Raw genomic sequence first — 27,272 nt, forward strand, 5'->3', positions numbered from 1 at the left:
CTGCCCGGTTTGTGTACTGCTAGCTGCAGGGCTGCAAGAGCCTCCTGAAAGGCTGAGTGCTTGCCTTGAGCTGTACTGCCAGCTGTACCCAGAATAAAGCCAGCTCCACGACACACCGCCACAGGCACTGCAGACGTACCCTTAATGCCACTCACCCCTCCTGCTGTCAGGCTAGCCAGGGAGAGGGTTGTGACCAGGCCTGGCTGCAATGCCCTAGTGCAATGCCGTGCTGCCCCTCTCCTGCTGGGCTTCCAGCTGTTACAGGTTGAGATGCCCTTCTCTAGCAAAAGACAGCCTCAGGGCCGGACTGAAGCATTGGAAGGAGTCCTCCCCAGCCAGTACACGGCATCCCTGAGCTCTGGCTCAGCCCAGAGCCAGGAGTTTGCAGCTGGAGCAATAATAACCTCGGTGTGTCCTGCCCTCTGCCGGCAGAGCGTGTGTTGGCATTTCCAGTCCTGTGTAGATAATGCCAGAGGGACATTTTTACCAGCCTTTGACAAATGCTTTGAGCAATCAGGTTTTTTGGAAAGCCACCCAGCCATCTTCACAGCAGCCAAATCTGGTGCACTCCCAAGGGCTGGAGAGCAAGGTATCTTGTGCAATTATCATCGTCCCACCTTTACTGAATAGGAGGCAGGCTCACCCGGCCCAGCTGCTCCAGCATCTTTCCCTGGTTTCCTTCCTTCTGTCACTCTCTCCCTTCTTTCTTGCCCCCCTGCCTTTGTGTGCAGGCCAGAAGGGTCCATTTTCAGAGACACTCGGGCCCCGCATTACCAGGTGAAGTTGGTGGGTGTCAGTCGGCCCAGGTATGGAGTTGGACATCCCCAGGTCAGCAGCCCCTTTCCATCTTTTTGGCTGTAATCCGTTTGTCCCTCAGCTTGGGGCAGGTCTCAGGAGCCCAAGGGGTGAGTTCTGGCTCTGCTACTGTTTTGCTGGGCGACCCTAGCCCAGTCCCTTCCACTTTCTCTGCCTCTGCTTGAAACAGGAACACAGGACTGGACAGATCCTTTGAGACCCTCATGTCCAGCCCCCAGTTTGCGTAAAGGTGACCACAAGAATATCCACTCCGACCCTTCTCGTGTCCCACAGCCACACAGCACCCCGCAGGAAAGTCCTCCAGGTTACCACTGGCAAGGAGCAGGGAAACAAGGGTGCTGTCAACAGAAGTGGCAGGAAATTAAGTTAACGGAGCACTTTGGGAAATACTGATGAAGGGTGCCTTATACACGTGAGCCGTAGCATCCATTTCCTCCTGTCCTGAGATGGGAAAGACGAGCCCCACTCTTGAGAGTGCTGAATGAACCAGTGTTTGCCCCGCAGGGACTAAGTCCGGACGTAAGCACGCCACTTTGGTCCGTGAGCGCACGCTTCGGTCTGTGAGCATGCTGCTTCAGTCTGTGAGCGCGGCACTTTGGAAACAGCACGCTCCCTCATCTCCAGCACATGTGCTCTGGGCTTCATGCCAACCCTTCCTGTTGCTCCCAATCTTCTTTGATCAAATCCAGAATTCCCCAGGGGTGCTGGCCATACAATAGCTGGAAGGTGAGTGTGTGTCTGTTGCAGCACGACTTGACCTCCTCCTCCCCAAACTGGGCTGGGTTTGGTCTTGACACTTGTACACCCTTGCACAAACACTGCGGTCAGGGATTCACAAGGGCTGCCTTGACTTATCGGCTTTGATACGTACGTACGGCACAGGACGATGTTGCCTCTCCGGCATTCGCAGGAGCTGGCTTCAGTCCACCTCTGCTCTGGTGACCCTGGCACCTTGTTTGTTCACTGGAATCACTCCTCAGCGGCGGTGCTGGAAGCTACCAGAAGTTGGCAGCCAGGAGTCAGTCTCAGACCGGCTGTGAGATGACTCAGTCTCACCTGGCACAGGTAGCTGTCCTGCTTCACGACCCTCAAGCACCAGAGGACCGTCTTATGGGCAGCCTCAGCGTCACTAGCCAAGGATGGAGGGAAATGGTGGGCATCTTAGCTGAGTGCAGCCCAGCTTCATTCCCACTGACAGCTACCCTGGGGGCAGAGGGGTGGGGAGACACAACAGCTAGGCTTGGCAAGCGTGGGGGAGCAAAGTCAAGAGAGAACTCTCCACTTGTTCTTGAGATCACGAGTAACTTAAAAAAAACAGTGCAAAGATTATATTGGGAGGCTGGTGAGGATGCTGCCAGCGGTGGGAGCTCTGGCCTGAGAGCGGAGGCGGCACCTGAGCAGTCCTGGGAGCACAGCACTGGCAGGGACCCTCTGGCCCATCGAGTCCAGTTTCTGCCACAAAATGGATGGCTGATCCAAAAGGTCCACGTGGACACCCTTTCTGGCCCCTCCTGCATGATACAGCCTAGCAGCCCCTAATAATCAGGATCTCCAGTCCAAAGAACCTCAGGGCTTCAAAACCTGGGATAAATATGGTCTCATAGGAAAACAGGGCTGGCTGGGAGCTCAGGAGGTCATATCTAAATCAACCCTTGATCAAGGCAGGGTCATCCCTATCTAAATCACCCCTGCCTATCCAAACTGCTCTTAAAAACTTCCAGGGATGGAGGTCCCACAAGCTTTCTGGGCTGTGCCACAAAGCTTCACATGTATGACAGGATCCAGTCCCTCTCTCCACGCAGCTGCCCCCAGGGCCCATGGCTGCTGGTGGTTTAGAAATGCTCACTGGAGCACAGCAGCTTCTGGATTCAGGCTGGGTGCTTAAAGCTAGGCTCTGAAATCCAGACGTAGGCACTTCTACAGAGGAGCGTCATCTGAGCATCCACTCATCAGCCCAGTGTTGCTGGGAGCTGCAGGTTCTCAGTACCTGCCTTTGAAATCAGGGTTGCTTCTATAGTAGGCACCAACCTATGGATTTAGGAGCCAAGCCATGGGCCCTCCTGGCTGCAAATTTTAGCCTTAGTGCTCCTTTTGAAGGGAGGCTCATTCATTTTGTGTCTCACTCTGGTCCGCTCTGGTGAGATGCATCTGCCCTGCTTACTAACTCTCCACGCTCACCCTGGGGGTGGCAGATCTGAGAGGAGGACACTTGTGTGCAGGCAGCAGTGGAGCAGAAGGAGGATTGGGCGCTGTCGGCTCCATCCTTCTGGGGACCTGCTTTCTGCTCCAATGTATGCCCCGCAGCTGCAAGGGTCGGCTGAGCTGCAAATCTGGAGCAACTCATGCCATTTCCAAGATCCTGCCAATTTGCTGGGCTCCTCTGCATGTCAGTTCACTTCTGCTGTGGGAAGATGAAGCCAAGCTGACAGAGAGCCATGAAGCAAAGGCAGCTGTGGGTGACTGACAGCAAGTGGCAGAAAACTGGCACAAACGCGCTCACGACTTCCTTCCATCCCCTCCTCCCCTATAAGAAGTACCGAGCCTGATTTCTGATGCCACATGGACTCAGCCAAGTGTCCCCTTTTGCTTTCCCCTCATTACACTAATGAAGTTATCTCAATAAGGCGTTTGTGCTCAAGCTCAGGCTCAATCAGATGAGCACGAGCAGGACCATTTTTTATGCTGTCTGCTCTTGCCCTTTGCATTGCACTGCAGATTCCTATTAGCTAAAGGTCCAGTTCATTTCGCTGCTGTTTTACCAACATGTGCAAATCCGGGACCTGATGCTGCACCCATTAACAAGCTTTGATTCTCAAAGGATCTGCAGGGGGCTGAAACCCACTGAATTTCAGCAAGATCTGGGTCTGAATTCTCCAACCCCTTTGGAAAATCCCAGCTTCAATTACTATTGATCCCACTGATTTCCAAGAGAGCAGGAATAGGCCCCTAGTGACAGGGGCCTTTTTACTAAAGGAAGGTTGACATCCTTCTCTCCAGCATCAGAGCCAAAATCAGGGCCCTGTTGTGCTAAGCACTGTATAAACCCATTGAAGGGGAGAAGTCCTGCCTCACAAAAGCTTGGGATTCAAATGGACAAAATGCAGAGGGGACACTGATGAACGCAGAGGTCAAGTGATTTGCCTAAGGTCATACAGCAGGTCAGTAGCAGAGCTAAGACTTGACTGCAGGTGTCCTGTGCCCCAGTCAGTTCCCCTGTCCACTGAACATATCTGTGCCCCTGAATGTGCTGTATAGTTTGAATTAAGCAGGGAACATTTTCTAGGCTGTGCAATGTTTTGCCGGGTTTCCTCTGTCAACGAGGCTCTGGTCGAATGCATGTCCCCATGCAGGAATTTTAAACGGTGGGGTCATTTCCTAGCGGTCAGCAGAAAGGACTTGCAAAGGAATCCCAATAGCTGTCTGCAAGCGCAGACCAACGCTGGGGGAAAAGCATTGCAACGTGTGACAATTCTGTAAAAAATGCTTAAACAGGATTAGAGTAGCTTCATGAAAATTCATCTCCCGAGTAAGCCAGGGAAGAGATTTATAAACCTCATCCACCTCTGAAAATAGGTCTTTAGCGCTGGCATTTTTACTTGCCAGCTCTCACATGGATATACAGAAATCCTTGGGTAGATGTTTCCTTATAAAAAGGAAAAGATTTCCTCAGCAGAATACATTAGGTTTAGGTGGGCGGCGGGGAAGGGTTGTCTCTTTCTGCAGTATCCTTACCGCGGAGCCTGGCTAATTCCTGGCATCTCTGTCACCCTACGGGTGACAACACGGCTTTGTGACTGCGATTCCCCCAAGGTGACCCCTGATGCATGCCACAAAAAACAAATTGGTCTGGACTTATGTCTCAGTAAAGACTGAACAGTGCAGAGCTTTACAGGGCAGGGCATAGTAGTAGGACTCCACTAAAAAGAGTAGCATCTAGGGCTACCGGCAGTGTGATTTGTCTCATATAGAGAGGGTCCATTTCAAGGTGTTCGATGGGTTACCAAATGGCCTTCTTTTTCCTTGATCTAAAGCCCTGTAGTATCATGTGGCTCCTAAAAGGTCACCAATCCTGCTCGCCTCCTATGGGCGGTCCCCTGTTAGAGTTTGTCACCGTCACTTCTTGGTCCTACCCTTTCACTGGCAGATGCTTTGCTTGCAGGTTGCCACTGGGAAATCTGCTTGCCGCTCACTTAATAGAAGCGGTTGCCAGCAAAGTGAGGGCTGGGAGTGCCCCTGCAGGGCACATGAGGGTGGATTGGGCGCATCTTGGCTTTTTCTTCGTTTTGCCAGGAAGTTGTTAATATTTCCCTGGGACAGTTTTGCATCCCTCCAAGTACCCTCGAGCAGGGCTTTTTCTTCCAGGTAATTCCCAAGCCTCTGCATCAAATGGGAAGATGCCGGCACAAATGCAGTATCCTTGCTGAAGCCAACGTTATCAACCTCCAGTCGAGGATCCTCAAGCACCAGCTTTGCTGGACCAGACACCATGTGTGGAGACTTGGCTCCTGACTCCCAAAACAAGTGCTCTATTCCCAGTTTAGTATGGGCCTGAGCTCTCAGGGCAGCCAGAGGGAGCGCTACAAAGACGTATCCAAGGCAGACCTCAAGAAAATGCATGCTGATGCCAAGAGCTGGAGGAGCTGCTGGCTGCCAACTCAGCTCCAATGGTGCCGCAACCTCACCCAAGCGCCAACCCATTTTGAAGGAAAGCAGAGAAGAGAGAACGGAGGAAAGACAAGGAGAAAAATCCCGGCCTCTGCCTACTCTCCCTCGCAGAAAAGCCTGCAACTTGTGTGGATGGGTCTGTGGCTCAAGGGCTGGATTATGAAGTCACCTGGAGGCCCCTCAATGAGTGTGGTAGCGCTCACCTCCAACCCAGGGGCTGTGGCTGGCCCTTCCTCTGCTCTGCCTGGCTCTCTGAGGGCCTTGTCTGTGCTCATAGAAAATTCAGGTTGGAAGGGCCTTAGGAGGTCATCCAGCCCAACCCACTGCTCAAAGCAGGTGCATCCCCAATTAGATCATTCCAGCCAGGGCTTTGTAGAGCTGGGCCTTAAAAACCTCCAAGGACAGAGAGTCTGGGGCTGGTTTTGTTTAATATCTTCATTACCAGGCTGGAAGATGGAAAGGGTGCACCCTCAGCAAGTCTGCAGATGGCACCAAGCTGGGGGGAGTAGTAGATACGCTGGAGGGCTGGACTAGGATTCGGAGTGACCCTGACAAATTGGAGGATTGGGCCAAAAGAAGTCTCATGCGGTTCAACAAGGACAAGTGCAAAGTCCTGCACTTAGGATGGAGCAATCCCATGCACCGGGACAGGCTGGGGGTGACGGGCTGGGCAGCAGCTCTGGGGGTGACAGTGGGCAGTAAGATGGCTACGAGCCAGCGGTGTGCCCTTGTTGCCAAGACGGCTAACGGCATCCTGGGCTGCATGGGTAGGAGCTTGCCAGCTGATCAAGGGAAATAATTCTTCCCCTCTCTCTCTCCAGCACTGGTGAGGCCACATCTGGCATCCTGTGTTCAGTTTTGGGCCCCCGCTACAGAAAGGACGTGGACAAGCTGGAGACAAGCCCAGCCGAGAGCAAGGAAAATGGTTCAGGGGCTGCAGCACGACTTAGGCGGAGAGGCTGCGGGAACTGGGCTTACTTAGTAGGCAGAAGAGAAGCCCGAGGTGGGATTTAGCAGCAGCCTTCACCTCCCTGCGGGGGCTGCAAAGAGGATGGAGCTGGGCTGCTCGCAGCGGGGCAGACAGAACAAGGAGCAACGGGCTCGAGTTGCAGCCAGGGAGGTTGCAGTTGCACAGGAGGAAAAACTTCCTCGCTGGGAGGGAGATGAAGTGCGGGACTCAGCCAAGGAGGGGACCCCGTCCCCCCCCAGCCCCCAGCCCCGCCGGGCGCTCCTGCCTGTAACCTGACTCCGGGGAAGCGCAGGGGCGGCGGCCGCCTGGCGCGGGGCAGCGCCCCTCCAGTGAATGTTTAACCAGGCGGCGTGGTCCGATGGCACAACCAGCGTGGCGTGATCCGGCGCTTCCACGCCCCAAGGGGCGCGGGCGGCACGAGGCGGCGCGGGGACGGGGCAGAGCGCGCCCGGGACCTGCCGAGAGCCGCCCGCCACGTGCGAGCTCCGGGCCCCGCACCGGCTCCGCGCGGCTGCCCCGGGCTCCGCGCACCATGAGGTCCGAGCCGAGCGCGGGCTGGCGCGGCTCCGTGCTGCTGCTGCTGCTGGCGCTGGGCAGCGCGCGGGTCCTGGCACAGGAGGCGGAGGATGAGCTGGGCGAGCTGGCGCGGTCCTTCCCTGCCGAGGAGGAAAACCACACGGAGTCGCGGAGGCAGAGCCCCGCCGCCGCCTTCCACCGCGGCAACAAGGTGATGCTGCGGCGCGGGGATCCGCCGCTCCAGGTTGCCAACCCCTGGTGGGCTCTTTGCAAGAGGGGGGCAGTCTGCTGGGCATGGCTGTGGCTTTGGGCAGCCCAGGGACCACTGAGCCCTGGGTCAGGGGACCCGGGTCCTAGCAGTGCACAGTGCATGGAGCACGGGGGTGGGTGGGTGAGCCTGGGCAGGTCCCCGTAGGCTAGTGGAGATGACACTCGTGCTGCTTTCCTTTGCGGGTCTGTAGGAGACAGGCTAGGACGTGGTTTTACACGCTGGGCACCCCTCGGAAAATGCCAGCTCTGACCTTTCCCACCTTTTTTGACCCTGGAAAAATACCAGAGCAATTCTTCTGTTGCAGAGAGCTCAGAAAGTAGAACAGGTTTAACACTGGACCCCTCGCTGACGTCTCTGCGGGTATCTGGTGTTATGCTGGCGCACCCAGCAGTGCTAATGTTGCCTTGGCACCCTGCGGCACCCTTGAGGGGGTTTCGAGGCACCCCGGTTGAGGACCACTCGCTGGTCTAGGTGAACGTGTAGGACGGGGTGGTGGATCCTGACTTGAAAGCCCCCCTGTGAGCTGCTGATGGCACTGAGACGCCTATGGGGGTTTTGGGCAGCCACAGCTGGAAGCTGAGATGGATGCCTGCATGCATCTGCTGTGGTTGCTCTGGGTGTCCCCTCCCAAGTGTCTTGTGATGGCCCCGAGGGAGTCTGCAAGTCCCCAGTTAGGTGCCCCGGGTGTGATCCCACAGCCAGAGAGCTGCCACGAAGCTGGGCATGGGAGGGTGCGCCGGTGAGGTGGGGTGGGGTGGGGCACAGCCGGGCCCGGCCTGGCCTGTGGCCCTGACTGGCTGCAGCTCTGGTAGGGGAGTGCAGACTTTGACTTGTTCCCCACTCAAGCTACATTCCTGGAAGCAGGATTTGCATCCTGGCTGTCCGGCCATCCAGAACCTCAGTGCATGGTAGGAGGTGGCAAGAGTTTTTGGAAGGGGGGTGAGACTCCTTTCTCTGACAGCTCGGGAGGATTCAGCATCTGGCAGGTGGGTCTTGGAGCTGGTGGTCATGAGGACTGCTGGCTTTCCCCGTGATGGGGAGGTTTCTCTGCTTGGCCAGCCGGGACTAGGTGGGTCCCCCCCACTCAAGCCCTCCTCTGCTCAAGCCTCCTGCCTGCGGCCGTCTTGACTCTTCCACTGTGCCTCCCCCAGCAGATCTACCGCTCCCAGTGCCTTCGGGGGGGACTGCCGTAGGTCTGTGCTCCCACATGGGTGTAGCAGGTGCAGGGCAGTCACACCGTTACCAGCTCCGGTGATTCAGCACTGGAAGGGTCTTGAAATCCTGGCTTCTGGAGCCACGTGATCGTGTGAGACTCCCTAGTGTTTTCCAAGTCAACTTCTAGTCCTCGTGCCTGCGATGGAGGGGGAGAGGAGGCACACATAAAAGAGACCCCCCACCGCGCAGGGAAAGCAAATGAAAAGTATTCCAAAGGTTGTTTGAAAAGCTTTTACAATGTTTAAGCTGGTTTCATGACTTCAGTGGCTTGAACTATGCTGTGCGAAGCCTTGAGTGGGCCAGTCAGCTCCTTTCCGATTATGTTCAGTTCGTGCCACAAAGCAAACGCTGCTGAGCTGATTAAAGCAGCAGCTCTGGTCTACAGCTAGCTTCCAGTGGAGGGTTGCAGCTGCACGCCTACGTTATGGAAATGGGGGGCTCCTCCCTAGTTTGCTCCTGCGGCCGTTGGCTGAGGGCAAGGGAGACTCGGGGGTGTGCGAACCCCAAGCCTCCGGGTTTGGGTCTGCTCGTAGGATGCCTGCCAATGGATTTGGAAGTATCTGAAGCCCCAGGCTAAAAGTCTGGGGTGGAGGATACTTGCCGGTTGCAGTGCCACATAGGGTGTTTGAAAGATTGAGCCTTGCTCAGTCACAAGGATTCAGAACTGATCTGGCTAATTTGACCTGGAACATGAAACAGTTTCCAAAATTAAAAAAAAAAAAAGCAGCTGTTGTCCACAGCGCTGCAGCCTGGATTAGAAAGGGAAGCTTTGCTTTTACTTGCCTTTGCACACAACTACTTCTGCTTGTTTAAACCCAGGATGCCTGGAGAATGCCGGGGCACTACATTGTGGTACTGAAGGAGGAAACCCATAAGTCCCAGACAGAGAGAACCGTCCAGAGGCTGCAGGCCAGAGCAGCGAAGCATGGCTATCTCACCAAAATCCTGCACATCTTTCAGGAGCTCTTCCAGGGCTTTGTTGTTAAGATGAGCAGCGACATGCTGGATATGGTAAGGCAATGTTGCACATCCGGCTTTTCCACCTGTGGTGGTTTTGTTTCCTGCTGTTGCTTTCAGAGGCATTGGGTGCAGGGCAGGCAGCATGGAGAAGAGGGCCTTTTTTTCCAGCAGGTACAGGTTGAGGCAGGAAATCCTCAGGCTTCAAGGCGGGCAATTAGGAAGACAGTAACAGGACACAGCCCGGAGAATCCCAGTCTGCTTCTACAGAGACTGAACATGTCTGGAGTTGGGAGAGGAAGGATTAAAATAACAATCTCCCCATCCACTTGTTTGCAAGGTTTATCAACCCTCATGCTTCAGGGCACTAATTAATCCCTGCCAGATGGAGATTAGGCAGAAACTTTCCCCGTGGGTGGGTTATTTCATAACTGGCCACACAAGGGTTTTTGTATCTTCTGCCGAAGCATCTGGTCCTAGCCACCATCAGAAAGAGGCAATGACCTAGGGTGTGATCCAGGCAGCAAATCCTGCCTCCTTTGATTAATTTGCCGGCATTGGTTTTGTGTGCTGGGCTCCGATGCTTTGTGCAGCATCCTGCTGATGTCTGAAGCATGGAGGAGAGGCTGGACCTGTAGAAGGAATAAAGAATTCAGATCAGGACTCCAAAGTGATGCAGATCTCCAGGGAAGGAGTGTGTTTTCTTTGATATCTTTCCACCCACCCACAAGGCTGGATGCAAACTTGTCGCTGCTGGTTGTATGTCTTAAGAGCATGTGGGAGTGACTTGCACTTAAGCTGATGCAATGCACTGCCACTTTCCAAAGGAAGAACTTTGAGAAGAACATACTCTTGCCATGGGAGATACAGGATAGTTGCTGTTCAGCTTTGTGGTTTCCCTTGACTGGCCTGTTTTAGACTCACTGGGCCATGTGAAAGTCCTGTGTCTTTGCAGGATTGGGACAGGCATTTTATGGTTGCAGGCATAGACATCGGCAGGTACTCAGCCTGTTGGCCACTCTCCGTCTCCCCAAAGCCATATGCAGATGCACGGTCAGGGATGTGTCCATAGCACACAGGGAGCCTGCAGCGGGCAGCATGCACCTGCCCCACACACAGATCTGGGGGGCGTGGGTTCCCCCTGCTCCCCGGGAGTGCACGCAGTGGTGGGGAGCCAGTGTGAGCACGGAGCTGGCTGGGGAACAGGTTGGGGAGCTTGTTCCCTGCTCAGCTTGGCAAGCATGGAGCTGGGTGCTGAACAGGCTGGGGAACAAGGTGGGGAGCTTTTTTCCCAATCAGCCCCATGAGCGCAGAGCTGGGTGGGGAACAGGATGGGGAACAAGTTCCCCAGCCTCCACCAGCAGGGAGCTGCCAGCACCAGCTCTGCACCGGGGGCCGGCACTGGGCATCCCTTATCTCCCAGCCTGAGCTCTGCGGTCACAGGGCTTGGACTAGGAGACCCTTATCTCCTAGTGGTAGTCTGTGGCTGTGGGGCCAGTGCTGGGAGATCCTGGCTCTGGGAAATAAGGCGCTCTCAGCCCCCTACTCCCCAATCGTGATGGCAGAACGGGGGGCTTGGAGCTCCTTGCTGCCAAGGCAGGGGGACATAGTCCCCTCCCTAGCTCCAGTGGCAGAGGCTGCCCTGGCAGCTGGCAGGGAGCAGTCTTCCACCCACTAGTGGACGACTGACCGGGAGCAGATTTGCTCCCGATGTCTATAGGAGTGCTACGGCTCCACTACTAATCAAACATAAATTTGCTACTTGCATTTTCAGGTAGCAAACTTACTTGCGATTAGCGAGGTTTGCCGCGTAGTAAGCATATGCACATGTAGACACACAGGCTTACTTTGCAGTCAGCTGCGCTACTGTGCAGTTAAGTGTCTCGTGTAGACATGCCCCCTGTGTCTTAACCACGAGTCTGTCCTCCAAGGAACCCTCTTGCCCTTCAAGAGCAGGTGGCACAGATGAGCCCTGCATGGAGATGCATCCTGCACTGCTTATAGGAAGGGAATCCTGGTTGGTACCTGTTTACTATTCCTGGTCATCATCCTGGTTGGTACCTGTTCTAGGGATGGCTAGAAGAGGGGGGAGCGGGGGAAAGTACAGGATCAATCCCTGGCTTATCCATGTCCACCACAAAGCAGCAGAAGACCCTGATCCCTTCTCACAGATGTTTAAACTGTAGGTGCACACGTGCTTGGAGCTCCTCAGTGGCTGTGGGAAGTATGTCCTGGTGTTGGGGAGGATCAACCAGTCAGGAATGGGCAGACTGTTATGAGCACTGCCAAGCTTTTCCTGGATTATCATTAGGGATATAAAGTAAATAAAAAGGTCTGAGCGAGAGACCACAGGCAGCTTTGTGGCCACTGTGGGGGCCAGGATCAGGTTTTTGCCCCTCTAGCAAGGTTTCTGTAGCTCAGATATAGGATGGATTAAAACAGCCCTGGGATTTGTGGTTAACCAGCACCTCCTCTTGGACTGAGCGCCTTCAGGGATCAGGCTGTGGTCTTCCCTGGCGCAGCTCCTGTGACAGCCATGGACCCACACCAGCTCACACCTACGGAGAACTGGGTCCCTACCAGGCAGCTGTGTCTGGGACTGATTTCACGTTTCACCCCTCCTTGGGCATAACATCTCATCGTTCGGGGCCTCCTTCTCACTGAGCACTCCCAGCTGCATTCATTTTCTCTGGCACAGGATTAGGCCCTAAGGCGCACATCCTGAAAGGCTTTTTAGTAATTCTTGCGGTGGCCAGACACTGACAGCCCTCGTCCCCCTGCATTAACCTGTGGCAGGTTAGACGCTCTGCCTTGTAGTTGTGTGACCATGTCGATAGGGTTAGACAAGAACTTGTGTGGGATGGTCTGCACAGAGATGATCCTGCCTCCAGCATGGGGTTGGACTAGATGTGATCTCTGGAGGTCACTTCCAGCCCTACTTTTCTGTGATTTCAAGTGCTCAACTCCCACCGATCAAAGAGCAGTGGCATCAATGTGCATTAGGTACCTAGCTACCTTTGAGCATCTGGGAATAAATCACCCCTCCGGCAGGCGTGGGCTCTGCTTACCCACAGGGTACACAAAGTGACTGCCATTCTCCCCCCGTCTGGCTCAGACAATGCGCGTGTCTCTCCGTGACGCTTCTTTTGTGCAGGCGCTGAGACTGCCGCACATCGATTACATTGAGGAGGACTCCTACGTCTTTGCTCAGAGCGTCCCCTGGAACCTGGACAGGATCATCCTGGCACAGCACAAGGCTGATGAATACGACCCTCCCAGTAAGGGCTGCTTACATCCCCAGTGTGACTTGGCTATAAAGGGGTGGTATATTCATGGGGTGCCCACTGATTTCTGGGGCAGGGTTGAGTCATCCAAGCGCTCCTGGGGAAGATAGAAAACCTGCCCAGAGGTCGAAGTGCAGAAGGAGGGAGGGAGACTACGGCCCCCACCCTGCCCTGGAGGGACTCACTCTCCCACCTGAGTTTTGCAGGTTTGGCAGGTCTTGAGGGAACGTAGCTGGCCAGGGACAGGCCGGGCAGCTCTCCGTGGCAGCCTCCCTGCTCCTAGGATTAAATTGGCCCTGGGCAGGTCTGGTTGGCATGATCTGGAGTGCAGCTTACGGTCCACCGTGTTTTCTCCAGCAGCTCAGAGGTTTCTTCCTCGCTGCACTGGGAAGGGGGAGCTAAGGAAAGAAGATGTCACAGGCCTGCTTCTCCAAGACCCCTTGCTTAAAGAACTCCTTTGGGAATCACTGGAAACTCAGTGCATAGGGAGTTGGCAGCTTCAGGCCCTGTCTAGACACCAGATGAGTTGAGTGTGCAGCACTGTTTTGTCTGAAAAACTTGAATTTGCCTGAAAGAAATAGTAAACGTTTTTATTGATTTAAATTTAAGCACTTAAGAATTTAAATGAAAAAAAAAAAGGGTCACCGGCCCAAAAGACTGATTTCAGGCAGGTTGATCTGGCCGTCAGCGTTGGTGTAGAAGAGACCAGTGCCTGGAGTATCTGTGACAGCGCTGGGCTGACGCGAGGTCTCCATGCTGTGGTCCTGCTCCCCGGGCACTGGCAGCACCGTGTTACGTGTCTCTGGCAGATAAAGGAGAGCTGGTCGAGGTTTACCTGCTGGATACCGGTATCCAGAGCAATCATCGGGAGATCGAGGGCAGAGCATTCGTGACCGACTTCGAGAACGTCCCGGAGGAGGATGGCACACGCTTTCACAGGCAGGTGAGCGAGATGGCAGCCTGCGCCTGGAGCATCGAGTCCGGACGGCTGCTCGAAAATGCTCCGTCCAACCTGTTTTGGAGTGGATTTTGGTGTGTTTGACCGGGCAGCATTTTTCACAAGGACGATCTGCATTGGGGGGAAGAGCTGCAGCTCAGTTGCTTCATGCCTTTGTCCTCTTCCGAGGGCCACGTTCTCACACTGGCCTTCATCCCCTCCCCACCACCATCATAAGACACCAGCTGCCCTGTCCAAGATGGTGCATCATGAGAGATGTAGTCTAAACGGGGAGCCTACCTGGTGAGGAGAAAGAGAGGGGAGCACCTGCACTAGAGTTTCCATGAAGCGTTGCGGCAGGATTTCCCTATCAAAGCCTTTGGGCTTTCAGGCATATTTTGAATTATGGCTGAATACCTGTTTTCGGCAGTGGACAGGGGTGACCCATTTTCTGCCAGGCCCTAGTCATAGTACCAGGGAGGCTCATGGCGTGACTCTCTCTGTCAGTGTTTCTCAACCTTTTAAGTAGCAAGTACCCCCTCACTTCTGAAAATTTTAATAAACACCCCAACATGCAATTTTCCAGGGGATTTTATATTTACAGACTAATGTGTGCCATACATTGGGAGAACGGCTGTGTAGATAAGGCCGTGATATGACAGATGTCTGATCTGGTGTGGGCAGGGTTGCCACCTTTTGTACCAGGGGTGCACAACTCAAGTGTGTACCTGGGCTAGAGGTGATGTTGGCCAAAGCTAGGAGGGCTGAACACCAAATTATTATTAGGGAATTTAATTTTTTTAATCGCACCAAATTTTTTGCCATAGTTTTGAGAGGAAAAGAGGGCGAGAGAGAGAGTGTTGGGGTACCCGCGTACCCCCTGCCCCCAGGGGTACACGTACCACAGGTTGAGAAGCTATGCTCTACATCCCTGTCTGCACCAGGTCATCCTGCTGTGTTCAGTCCAGGCCCCCGCACGGCTCAGCTCTCCAAGCCTCACCTCCAAGTAGCGCTGGCATGGAGAGAACCTGTCACATTCAACACCTGTGACAGAGCTTGTACAACCCACCTTGATTTACCCTCACACCGGGGCCGTTCAGTTCACTCGGAGCCTGCTGCAGCCCTTGACAAGCTGGGGAGCTGTCCATTATAACCCTCAGTGAGAAGTCTTGTGTGGAAGCAGCTTCCTGGCCTTTGTGATATGCCCCGAAAACTTCTGGAGCATGCTGCGTTGGGCTGCTGGATCACTTGAGTGTTACCATTGACCTCTGCCACTGACTTGCTGTATAGTCTTGGGCAAGTCCTTTAACGTCTCTGTGCCTCAGTTTGCATCTCTGTTACACAGAAATCACGCTTGCTTTACAAGGTGCCTCAAGGCATGCGATGAGTGAGGGAACTAGGGTTTGTCTAGAGATTTGATCCATCACTGCATTACTTCAGTATTATGGCACGAACCCAGTGGTGAATCAAACCAATCAGATGAACAACAGCTGTTCAGCTGCGCTTATCACCCTGGTGCTTGGGATCCTCCCCTTAGAGGGGATCCTTGGGCGGCCTTTTTGAAGGGACAAGATCCCTCGTAGGGAATAAAACAAACCTGCGGTGAGAAGAAGGGCCCGACCGCAGGAGTCCATTCACACCTTGCCCTGTTACCGCCTCTCTTCGGTATGACTGCCCGCGGCCAGGCGTAGCACATCCTTGGGTAACCACGGTGGAGAAGACCTGCATCTCGGCTTCACCAGAGGTGGGGAGAGGGCCGCCCGGCTGGCTGGCTGTTCGGATAACAGGGGCATCCAGAGTTTTAATCGCTAAAGCAGACAAAGAGCTTTGGATGGGATAAAGCCTCATGCTTCGTGGTTTAAGCCTCTAAGACGGATTAGGCTCAGACCCTTGTGGGGCAGCAGCTTATCTTAGCTCTGCTTAGTGGGGTTTTCTTGCACTTCCCGAGAAGCAGCTGGCACTGGCCACTGTTGGAGGCCTGGGCTGTGCGGCTGCTCCAGCGGGCAGCTCATCTGTTAGGTAGCTGATGATTTCCCCCCCTGTGGCAGCTGAGTCGACTTTAGGTCTTCACCGAATTCAGACCCGAGTGGTATATCGCTGCTGCCCCACTGAAACATCACAGCCGAGATGGGGCGTGCTGGAATAAAAATAGCATTTGAATAAACGGAGCCTGAAAATAAGGCTGGATCCTGCTCATGGGATTGCCCCCAAGTAACTGGCTATTGCACTCAGGGGAAGCGTTGCACCAGGGGTGATACCTGTCGGTGAGGGTGTTGCAGGAATGGGCCCCGTGTGTGTCCGAGCATGTGATGGCTTGGGAAGGCCTCTGCTTCCCCGACTGACTTCCTCTCTCTCTGGCAGGCCAATAAGTGCGACAGCCACGGGACGCACATGGCCGGCGTGGTGAGCGGGAGGGACGCCGGCGTGGCCAAGGGGGCCAGTGTTCGCAGCCTGCGGGTGCTGAACTGCCAAGGCAAGGGCACAGTCAGTGGGACCCTCATAGGTGAGTGATGACCCTCACCCCGATTAGTGGGTTGCTGGGCCTGGTTGTGATCTCAGTCAGCACCCCCGAAATTGGTCCCTTTGCACTTAGATGCGATCTGCTCAGTGCCAGGAGCTGGGGCACTGCCTGCTCCCCAGAGAGCACGGGTCTAACCCCAGCTCCTCACAGTGGTGAAGGCTCCCCATGCTGGCAGGGAGAAGCTGGGTTGGGGATACATAGGGTGACCATATGGGGCAAAGCAAAATCCGGGACACTTCCCCCTGCCTCTTAAGTCAGCAGTGCTGCTGCAATCGGGGGGGGTGGGTGGCCTGGTGCAGCTCCAGTATTACTGTTCAGGCAGCTAAGGGAGTCAATGGCCTGTTAATGACTCATTCTTTACTTCTCAGATATTCACAATCATTTCCTCTTTTTAATGGTCATTCCATTAATTCAGCTAACCTACTTTAGGGCAGTTTTGCTGTCTGCCAGGACTTCCTGTTTCACAGCTCGTGCTGCTCTGCCTCCCTGCCCCGTGCCTCGTGTCTAGGATGCTAATTTTAATTTTCACCAGCCAGCTGGGACTGGCCTCCACAATCTGGGACTATCCCAGCCAAAGTGGGTATGGTCAGCTAGGTGGGGATACATAGATGTTAGGGCTGGAAGGGACCTCAGTAGATCATCGAGTCCAACTCCTTGCCCTGGGCAGGAAAGAGCGCTGGGGTCAGACAACCCCCGCTAGGTGCTTGTCCAGTCTCCTCTTGAAGACCCCCAGGGTAGGAAGAGCACCACCTCCCTTGGAAGCCCGTTCCAGATTCTGGCAACCGTTACTATGAAGAAGTTGTTTCTAATGTCCGACCTAAACCTGCTCTCCGTCCATTTGTGGCCATTGTTCCTGGTTACTCCAGGGGGTACCCTAGTAAATAGAGCATCTCCCCTTCCCTGCTGCCCTCCCCTGATGAATTCATAGGTAGCCACAAGATCTCCTCTCAGCCTTCTCTTGTGAAGGCTGAAGAGATCCAGGTCCCTCAGTCTCTCCTCGTAGGGCCTTGCCTGCAAGCCTCTGACCATACGAGTGGCCTCCTCTGAACCCTCTCGAGGTTCTCCGCATCCCTCTTGAAGTGCGGCACCCAAAACTGGATGCAGTACTGCAACCGCAGCCTGACCAGTGCCACACAGAGGGGAAGCATCACCTCCCCGGACCTGTTCGTCATGCATCTGCTAATACATGACAAAGTGCGGGTAGGCTTGTTGCTTACTTCATCACATTGATGACTGTGATCATCTGTGACTCTGAGATCCCTTTCTGCTGCTGTGCTGCTGAGCAGGTCATCCCCCAGCCTGTAAGTGTGTGGGTGGTTCTTTTTGCCCAGGTGCAGCACTTTGCACTCGTCTTTATTGAACTGCATCCTACTTTGTATGGCCCATTTTTCCAACTTGTCCAGATCTGCCTGGTGTGTTAGCTTTGCCCCATAATTTGGTATCGTCTGCGAACTTGGACAGGGTGCTCTCCACGCCCTCATCCAAGTCACTGATGAAGACATTGAATAGCACCGGTCCAAGGACCGAGCCTTGCGGGACTCCACTGCCCACATCTTTCCAGCTCGATATCGACCTGTCTACCACCATGCTCTGGGTGTGACCCCTAAGCCAATTTGCCACCCACCTGACTAATCATCTACATCACAGCCTGTCATTTTATTTAGGAGAACAGAATGAGATACCGTATCAAAGGCCTTCTTAAAGTCTAGGTAGATGACATCTACCTCGATTCCTGCGTCTAAGCATTTTGTGACCTGGTCAAAAAAAGAAACAACGTTAGTCAGGCAGGATCTGCCTGCAGTCAATACCTGCTGATTTCCTTTCAGCATTATTTCCCCTGCTGGGCTCCCACAAATGTGATCCTTAATGATTTTTTCCAGTGTTTTCCCAAGGATAGAGGTACGACTAACTGGCCTATAGTTTCCCGGTTCCTCCCTTCTCCCCTTCTTGAAAATAGGGGCCACACTGGCTCTTTTCCAGTCCTCTGGGACCTGACCAGAGCACCGTGAGTGCTCGAACAGCCGTGCCAGTGGCTCTGCTATGACACCGGGCAATTCCTTCAGCACCCGTGGGTGGAGCTCATCCGGGCCCTCCAAGTGCCCCCTCACTAAGTCTGCGCTAACAGTTGGTGGGCTGGTGTCCCTCCTGTGTCTATCTACGGTCCAGTTGGGAGATTTGTCTTGAACGGTGTCTAGGAATACAGACGCAAAGAACTCATTGAAGAGCTCAGCTTTGTCCCCCCTCTCCATCACCAATTCCCTAGTCCTACGCTACCCTGCACCTTCCTTTTACTCCCTATATACCCGAAGAAGGACTTCATCATTACAGATGTTTGCATGAAAAGGATCCTTGTTGCCCCTCTCCGAAGCGAGGGCAGAGGAGTTGAATCTGGTCCCCAAGAAGCGAGTGAGTCACTGGCGTGATGGTTTTCTGCTCTCACTGTAATTCCTGTTCAATCGCCAGGCCTGGAGTTTATCAAGACCACCCTGGAGGCCCAGCCCTACACGCCGTTGGTTGTGCTGCTCCCCTTCGCCGGAGGCTACAGCCGCGTTTTGAATGCAGCCTGCCGGCTGATGGTGCGCACGGGGGTGGTGATCATTGCTGCGGCCGGTAACTACAAGGAGGATGCCTGCCTGTACTCGCCAGCGTCAGAACCGGAGGTAGGGAGCAGGGGACTGCCTCTCTCGGGCTGAGCGGGATGCCGCGAGTTGGGGCAGAATCCTCATCTCTCGACACCGTTTCGCTGCCTGACCTTGCCCGGTGACATCGCCGCTCTGTGCCTCGGGTCTCCGCGGCTCCAGCTTTTGGGGTGAAAAGTGCCGGGTTGGGGGGGGATTGCAGGCATGCCCTTTTGGCCCTCCTGCCTCAGCCCAGGTCACCGTCAGGCAGACCCACGGTCCTGCTCCGTGTTCATACTGCTCTTTGGCACCTGAATGGGGTGGCAGGAGGTGGGGAAAGAGGGGAGCATTTCTCTCTTTATAGGAGCACCGTATTATTAATCCCAGAGGTATCGTGAATGGGCAGGAGCGGGGAGTCGAAATGAAATCTCATCACTTTCAGAGGTCTCTTCCCAAACCAGGAGGCCCCGCTATGCTGTTGAACTCGAAAGGGTCTCCCCTACACCCACTGCCTCTCGCGCATCCATCATCGCTCATGAGATTACCTGTTCGCACCATTTACCACCTGCCCGCTGCTGACGGTCCAGGTCACAACTGGCTCGCGCCTCTCTGTTGTAACGTACAGGTTATCACCGTTGGAGCGACAGACTACCAGGACCAGCCTGTTTCCATGGGCACCATGGGCACAAACTTTGGCCGCTGCGTGGATGTGTTTGCCCCGGGAGACGATATCATCGGGGCCTCCAGCGACTGCAGCACCTGCTTCACCTCGCAGAGTGGGACGTCCCAGGCAGCTGCGCATGTTGCAGGTGAACGGTTTTAAAGGCTTAAATGCCAAAGGGATAGGTGTAGGACACGATCACAAGGGACTAAGCTGCCAGATGTTACACTATCTGTTGCATATTAGTGAGCAGTGGCTTCAGGGTAGTTTTGGCCCAGAGCCTCCCTCTCCGATGGCAGCGTAGCCCAGATGCTGCAACCGGCACACGGAGAAGTTGTCTCCTAACATCACAACATCACGTTTTTTGTCAGGGATTAACAAGGAGCTTCTTGCAAATACACGATTGCCCTGATTCAGCCACGAGGCATGATGGGGTGTATGTCACGGTCTAATAATGACATGCCTTGTGGGTTCCTGGGCCAGCATGGCTCACTGTAAGCATGTTTCCTCCCTAGATCATACATAATGCACCCTTGGGGGTCCTTGTGTGAGGCCAGGATCCCCAGGGTACGAATGTGCAGGGAAAGAGAAGATGCTGACGGTGACAAAAGTATGCTTTCAGCCAGGCAGCAGGTTACCTTGGAGGAAAATCATCACAGAGGGCAAAACTTTTCAGGCTGTGTCATTAGTATTGTTGATAGGAACCTGTAGGGGAGGGAATCACTTTTAAAACCAAAGCTGAGGAGAGGTGCTTTGGAAAAGCAGCCTCTTCTTTCTGTCTTAATTGGTGTGTGTAATGGAAAGACTGCATTCACCGGCCTGCGTGGCTGGAACGGTGGAGTGATACCTGCCGTGGGATGGGGTCCGGTTCATCACACTTACCCGTGAGCCATGTGATTTCCTGGGATTGTGACCGGCTAAGCAGTGTGAGTAGGTCTCTGATAAGGAGAATGCAAAGTATAACTCATATTGCAGCTGCGTGGGTTGGCACACTCTTGTAGAGGGAAAGGCAATTGGGACTTGTAGTAGGGATGATATCGTTTATTAGACCAACAAGATTTTTGCAAAAAAATCTCTTTAATTGCAAGCTTTCGGGCACAAAAACTTGCAATTCTTCTAGAGGAAGCATCTACAAAACACTGTCTTTTGCTCTCCTGTGCTACCCAGTGGTCTAATGGGACTGAAGCACCTAACCAGCTAGCTACTCTGAGGCTCTGGGCTGTCGTCTTTGGACGAATTATGAAATTTTGAGCTGATCCAAACGCAGTGCAAACAGTGCTGCAGCGAAGACGTGGAAGGTGTGAATGCTGCAGCGGTGGCACACAAATGCAGTTTGCATCGGGGACTTTCACCCTGATCAAAAGCAAGCGGGGTATTACTTCCTTATGTCTGGCTCTGTGGCTTACTATTCTGTTTGTAGCTGAGCATGCATCTCCTTCCTAGGCATCGCAGCCATGATCCTGAACACCGACTCGGCGCTGACGATCTCGGAGCTGAGGCAAAGGTTAATACACTTCTCCACCAAGAAGGCTATCAATGAGGCCTGGTTCCCTGAAGACCAGAGACTGATCACACCCAACAGAGTGGCAGCCCTGCCGGCCAGACTGGGAGCAGGTAAGTCACTTGTGCACTCGAGTGCAGCTACGCATCAAAAGATGTTCCAGGTGGTAATGCTGCCTTCATAATAACACAGAGATGTGCATGATTGAAGTGGCACCCAGCTGGGCAGGGTGTGTGCAACTCTCCTTCCAGTTAGCGACTTGGAAGCTGCGGTGTTGCTGTCTCTATATGGGATTTTGTAGAGAGAGCAGAGGATTTTACTCTCCTTTGCAACTCCTTGGCCAACGTCCATGAGCACTGTTTGGAGAGGAAATCGATAGTCACATTGCCAGGTTACTTTGGCTCAAGAACAAATGTGGCACCTGCAGCGTTAGTCTTGCTTGGGATCGTACAGCCTGGACTCAAGCGCGGGCTTGCTGTGCTGCACTGACGCCCAAAACATCCCTTTTCAGATGAGCTGTTGTACTGCCGCTCCGTGTGGTCTGCCAGGTCGGGGTCAACTCGCTCCGCGACAGCAGTCGCCCGCTGCACTGGGAACGAGGAGATGCTCAGCTGCTCCAGCTTCTCGCAGAACGGCAGGAGGCGAGGAGAGCACGTAGAGGTGATTTGCTGGCAGCCTGTTGTACTGCCTCATTCGTGGAGTTATATCCATTTATGCAGCCAGACTTTCCCTTGGCTCAGCAGACATTTTAGCTCAGCCAGGCCTGTGGGATCCAACCCTTAGAAAAGAGCCTTTGTTGGGAGCAACCCTTGAAAGGCCCTTGAAGCTCCACTGGATGATAGCTAGAATTGATAGCCTGCGCTCCGATTGTCCGCTGCTTCATGTCTCCCACCTCCCAACAGCTGTGGAGGCGATGACATGAGACAGGCTGGGGAAATCCTGTGCGGTGACAGCCCGTGCTATTAAATGGGTAAAGAAGAAGGACTTCTCTTGACAAACCCAATGACTCGAGGCTTTGCCTCAGGCAAGTCGTTGCCTCCCCTACCTGGGCTGGATTGACCATCGGCCTCCTAGTCAATTCACTTTTAAAAGAAAGGTGGTCTCACGAGCCACGTCAGGTCTTAAAGGTCCCTTCAGAGGTTTTTATCCATCTCACACCTGACTCTCGTGTACAGCGTGGTGCATTTCTTGGCTCTGAGTTGTCTTTACACCTGTGTTTTCTGAATCGCAGGACCACGGAGGCAGGCGAGAATGTGTGGCTCACAACGCATTTGGAGGCAGCGGTGTCTACGCCATCGCTCGGTGTTGCATTTGGCCTAAAGCACACTGCCAGACTCATGCCAGCTCCCAAGCCATGGAGGGGGCATTGACCTCAGCTGTGGGCTGCTCCAAGGAGAACCACATTTTGACAGGTACTGTAGAGAGTATCTTGTTGATACTTGAAGGGGCAGGTATTTGATCTCACCTCGTTCCCTGCTGGATGAGGCTGCCCAGGGACACGCCGGGTTTCATGGAGCTCTAGGCAGTCGGAGAATTAAACTCTGAAGGATTAAAGCTAATTTGATACGATTCACCAAATGCCCATTCTGCCTACTGCTTATCTGCCTCTACTATAAGAGTAAGCCTGTCACACTTGGGAGGCTCAATTTGATATTCATTGGGCGCATCTACATGTGCTGATTTAAGGCACTTTAGCCTGATTTAAGGTGCATTATGGGTGTGTGTCTACATGTGCATGCCTTTAATGCACCTTAATAATGACAATTTTAGGTTGTTCGTGCCTAAATTTGATACTTGCCAAATTTAGGCACGAATAGCTAAAGTGCATTAACACGTGCAGACGCATTAATGCTGTGTATGGACTGACTTGGGACTGACTTTACTCCCACATCAGTCTGCGCACATGGCATGAATGCACTTTAACGCGTGCATGTGTAGACATGAGCTTAAACTGCCTTAATGTGCATTAAGCTAATGCGCATTAAATTTAGGCATGCCTAATGCATGTGTAGACATGCCCATTAAGTCCTTGAGGATCCTTAGGTCTTATTTGTACACAGAGCTGGCTGGTTTGATCACTCGTGACCTAAGCGGCCAACTGATGTGTTCCTAATGCTTTCAGCTGTCCAGTCAGGCTGCTAATCTTGCACACAGGCTCCCCACTAGCATGCTAACAGGTTTGGTGACTCAAAAAAGTTATCACTGCAGGTTTGCAAAACGCAGAATCGGTTAGCACCAAATCATCAGCTATCCCATGTGTAGGTGGTGTGTAAAAACAATGGGTGGCTTTTTACACGCCTGAGACATTTGCCTATTCAGCACCACTCCCGCACCGGTTCAACTGACAACTTCTGCTTTGGTGGGACCCCTCTTGGGTCTACATCAGGATTAAGGTGCACTGGCGAAGCTCTTTTGGAGATGCCTCCTCAGCCTCACTTGTGCCCTTCTCCTAGTGTTTTCAAGGACAGCTGATGGCCCTGGCACTTAATTACTCTTGAGAGCAGGCTCTTCTTGTTCATTTAGGAGCATTCTGTATTATTGGCAGGTTGTAGCTCCCATTCTCCATCTGGAGAGTTTCGTGACAATGTCAGACCTATTCTACGGACAGAAAACGGGCACGACCACTGCGTAGGTAGAAGTGACCTGGTCTCGCACGCGTCCTGCTGCCATGCCCCTGGCCTCGAATGCAAGGTGAAGGAATATTCTCCCACGGGCTTCACAGAACAGGTGAGGAGGAGCCAGTCACTGCAGGTATCGGCAGCATCCTTTCTGCTGAGCTTGTATGTTGAAATGGTTATCTAAAGTCTGTGGATCTTCCAGAACAGAGGGTCTTCCAGTGCAGCTGCTTTACACTTCCTCACTCCAGCTGTTTGCCATCAATGGAGTTGCACCTGTTTGCATTTGTGTTGAACTTGGCTTCAGCTCAGTTCCCCATGCAGGTGGGATGTTTTGGCAGGGTGGTTTAAGGCATCTCCCTAAGGTTCAGGTAGGAGAGTCAAAGCCTTGATCTGGGCTCATGTCAAGGGCTCTCTCTAGCTGTAAATAGGTGCATTCTTGGTAATTCGGGGAATGCAGAGAGGCTAGATGTGATGTCAGCCCCATGGCTTGCCTCTTTTACATGCTGTTGGTTGCAGAGACTGGCTTGCTTTTACCCACGTGCCACCTGGGCTCAGGATATCCCTTGGATTTTTGTCGTGCCTTTGAAGAGTGATCTGATCCCTCTCTGTCTCAGGTGATGGTGTCCTGTGATGATGACTGGACTCTGACAGGATGCAACGCTTACTCCCGGGGTCCTGGCACCCTGGGTGCCTATGCTGTCGATGACACTTGCGTAGTGAGGAATGCCCAGGGTGGCAAAGGGGCATCAGCCATCGCTATCTGCTGCAGAAAGAGAGAGCTGGAGGACAAGCACACCGCCAGTAACCAGTGATGACGCCGCGCAGGGGCACGGGGCACCTCCGCTGAGCGGAAACTCACATTACTCTAAAAAAAAAAATGCATTCCAAAAGGGTTGGAGCTGATCTGCCTCTACTCTTATTGTCGAGGCAGCTCTGTTCCCCCACCCCCCAAGTCTGGTCGCTGTTGCGTGACACAGTAATTCGTGCGGGTGGGAGTCCTAACGCATCTACACTCCAAGTGCAGCTGTGCTAGGACATCCCCAGTTCCCAGGGGCTAACTTTCCTTCTACAGGATCTTCTGCTCCACTGCATGTAAAATAAGTGCTAGCTGGGCATCATTTTGGTGTGGGGAGAACTCCTACCATGCAACAGTTGCAAGGTTTATTGTTCCTTTTTCCCCCCTTAAAAATGCCAAGAAATGAGATTATGAAAGAGGTCAGTCAGACGGTTGAAGGGTGACTTGTGTGCATCTGGAAGATGGTGCACTGACTGCACGCATTCTGGGTTAAGGAAGCCAAGAAACTTCTTGCTCATTTTGGAGCCAGTCTCCAAAATTCCCAGCATCCTGCATATTTGTGTCACCATCTCCCACCCCATCATACTCTTCCCTCCCGCTACCACCCTGTACGTGGCTGAGGCACAGAATAAAGGCTTTAAAAGTTTCAGGGCTGGCCAGTTCCTGGTATAGGAACAGATTTGTCTTAGAAGGCTGCCTCTACCTGCCTTTGTTCATAGGACGTGGGGGGTATAGACGCTGCCGCTGAGGCAGGTCTGGCTGGCAGGAGCACCGATGGGCAGCTTGGCAGAGCTATGCTGGCATTAGCTCTGGTATTGCGGTGCCCAGACACAAATTCAAACCACTTCGGCCCACTGCCCCCTTGGACTGCAAGTTCTGTGTGATCCTCCAGGAGGTGCCGCACAAGTGTGCAAATGGCCAAAATACAAGCAGGGGTTTAATTTCTTGTTGGCTCTACTCCAGCTCCTTTCATTCTCAAGTGCCTTATAAATCCAGCATTGCTTTAGGTACTGGAGTGCTAGCCCAGCAGGGCAGAGCCAGGCGTGCCCTCCCCCTCTAAGACTGCTTTTAAGGATGAGAGAGCGGTGCAACCTGTGCACGGTCTGTCAAGGGGGCATTTTTCCTTCTAGTGGACAGTTGCCTGGAGAGTTGCCTTTGCTCTTCCAGGGGGCTCACTTGAGTTTTTGCCATGGCAGGAGTGGTCTGCAGTCTCCTGCTTTCCCATTTCAGTTCCTTACCTCCACAATGGCATCAGGTGCTCTCCAACAGACCAGGCCATTGCCATGTACAGATCACCTGTTGAACGTGGTTCATCTAAGCAGTTCCAGGGATTTGCTTTTGGAGGGGAGGGGTTGGGTTTTTCTTACTGAAATGGCCAAGCTTCATCCCCCCTCTCCCAGCCCCTACTCTGAGGCATTGGCACCCTCCCCACACTGAGACTCACTCCTGGGGGAAAAGGAGAGAGATCCTCCGTGCGTCCTGCCTGACGGACCGAAACCAGGCATTTGCTTTCTGCAGGCCACGTAGGGGGATCAATGCCACAGCAATAAGCGTAGTAGTTCATTCATAGACAGAGCAGTCTCGTGGAGTTAATCCACACTCTGCAGTTCAAACAGCCTACGAGAGAAAAGAGCTGTCCTGATCTGAGCCCCAGAAGAGCCTACCGTCCTCTCTCACAATGCATTGAGATTCCTTACTAAAATTTTACAACTGCTGAGCATTGTGGGGTGCGTTCACGCTGTCACAATGTCCAGGAAGAACATGAATCTTTTCAAGCCGATGCACTGTTGTTGTGGCTTTTCTGTTTACTCATTCGATTCCTGCTGGACCGTTCAGCTAAACCACTAGCCAACTCCAAATTACGATTTTTGCAGCTTTTTTTTTTTTATATTAATCTCTTAGCGTGGCAGGTAGATCCCAGCTTATGCTTTATCAAGCTTGCAAGCTTTAGTTTAATGGCATGCTTACCGTTAGATTCACATATCTGCTGCTATTGGATTAGCATTTATTTTAGAGAAAAGTTGATAGCTTGTTTTGCTTTAGCTGCTTTTTCAGGTGTTTCAGAGGTGCATAGATGTTTGAACTCGCATGATGTGCTGCATTCACTTTTTTTTTAAGGTACAGGAAAAGCTTTGCTAGCACTGTCACATTTTTAGCATTTGTATCTTGAAACTATTTATTTGGAGTTTTATAAACAGCACATTTTCTAATGGTGTCTTTTTAAAAATAAAGTCATACATCAATGTGTGTTGTTTGTATGTAAAGCAGCAGAGTAAAACACTGTCATGTGTACCTGTGAGAAGACCACGACCTAAAGGACTCGCATGGCAGTGGCACCACTGAGGCTGATGGGATCTAAAAATTTGTTAGTCTCTACCAATCCGTCTGCTTGTTCACACGCATGCATCGCATACCGGACGACGAGCCGAACAGTGGCCGAATGCTCGAACAACAGATCTACCTGGTTCTTTGCTCTTTTAAATCATCTTAAAGGTGTTGAATGCAGAAGCTACCTGGTCTTTAAACTATTGCTACAGCTGCTTGTAATGATATTCAAGGGCCAACACTCAACCTATTCTATACACGTGGCAATGAGAAGCAGGAGTGAGAAGTTCTGTTCAATCCAGGAACAAAGTGGGTGGTTCCCCTTCCTCCCCCACCCTCCCAACACAACTAACTGGTAGCTTTTAATCAAAGCAACCCCTTATTAAAGTACTTACAGGCTTTTTGAGTTCTGATACTCTACTTCTGAAATGCATTCATTTCCCTTTGATAATACCCATGAGCCTTGTTTATGCCTTCCTGCAGCTGCATTTATATTTCAGGCACTGCCAGATAAGGACACAGCTACAGTTACTGATTCTGTAGGCTGGTGCTGAGGGCACTCAAAGCAGGCGCGCCTGCAATCCACCTTCAGGTTTCCTAG

At 53.0% G+C, this 27,272-nt stretch overlaps 1 protein-coding gene across 1 annotated transcript; it reads left to right on the forward strand.

Annotated features, from left to right (window-relative positions):
• The first annotated feature begins 6,664 nt into the window (after positions 1-6,664).
• On the forward strand, positions 6,665-26,589 carry PCSK9 (proprotein convertase subtilisin/kexin type 9). The gene is made up of 12 exons (XM_014598626.3): positions 6,665-7,178; positions 9,273-9,464; positions 12,565-12,688; positions 13,504-13,637; positions 15,993-16,134; positions 18,616-18,812; positions 19,396-19,579; positions 20,875-21,045; positions 21,444-21,592; positions 22,164-22,344; positions 23,478-23,659; positions 24,165-26,589. Exons 1-12 carry the CDS (start codon positions 6,810-6,812, stop codon positions 24,360-24,362), a joined length of 2,223 nt encoding a protein of 740 aa, XP_014454112.3. The 5' UTR covers positions 6,665-6,809; the 3' UTR covers positions 24,363-26,589.
• The last annotated feature ends 683 nt before the right edge of the window (positions 26,590-27,272 follow it).

This window comes from Alligator mississippiensis, chromosome 5, assembly GCF_030867095.1.
Source record: "Alligator mississippiensis isolate rAllMis1 chromosome 5, rAllMis1, whole genome shotgun sequence".
NCBI lineage: Eukaryota > Metazoa > Chordata > Crocodylia > Alligatoridae > Alligator > Alligator mississippiensis.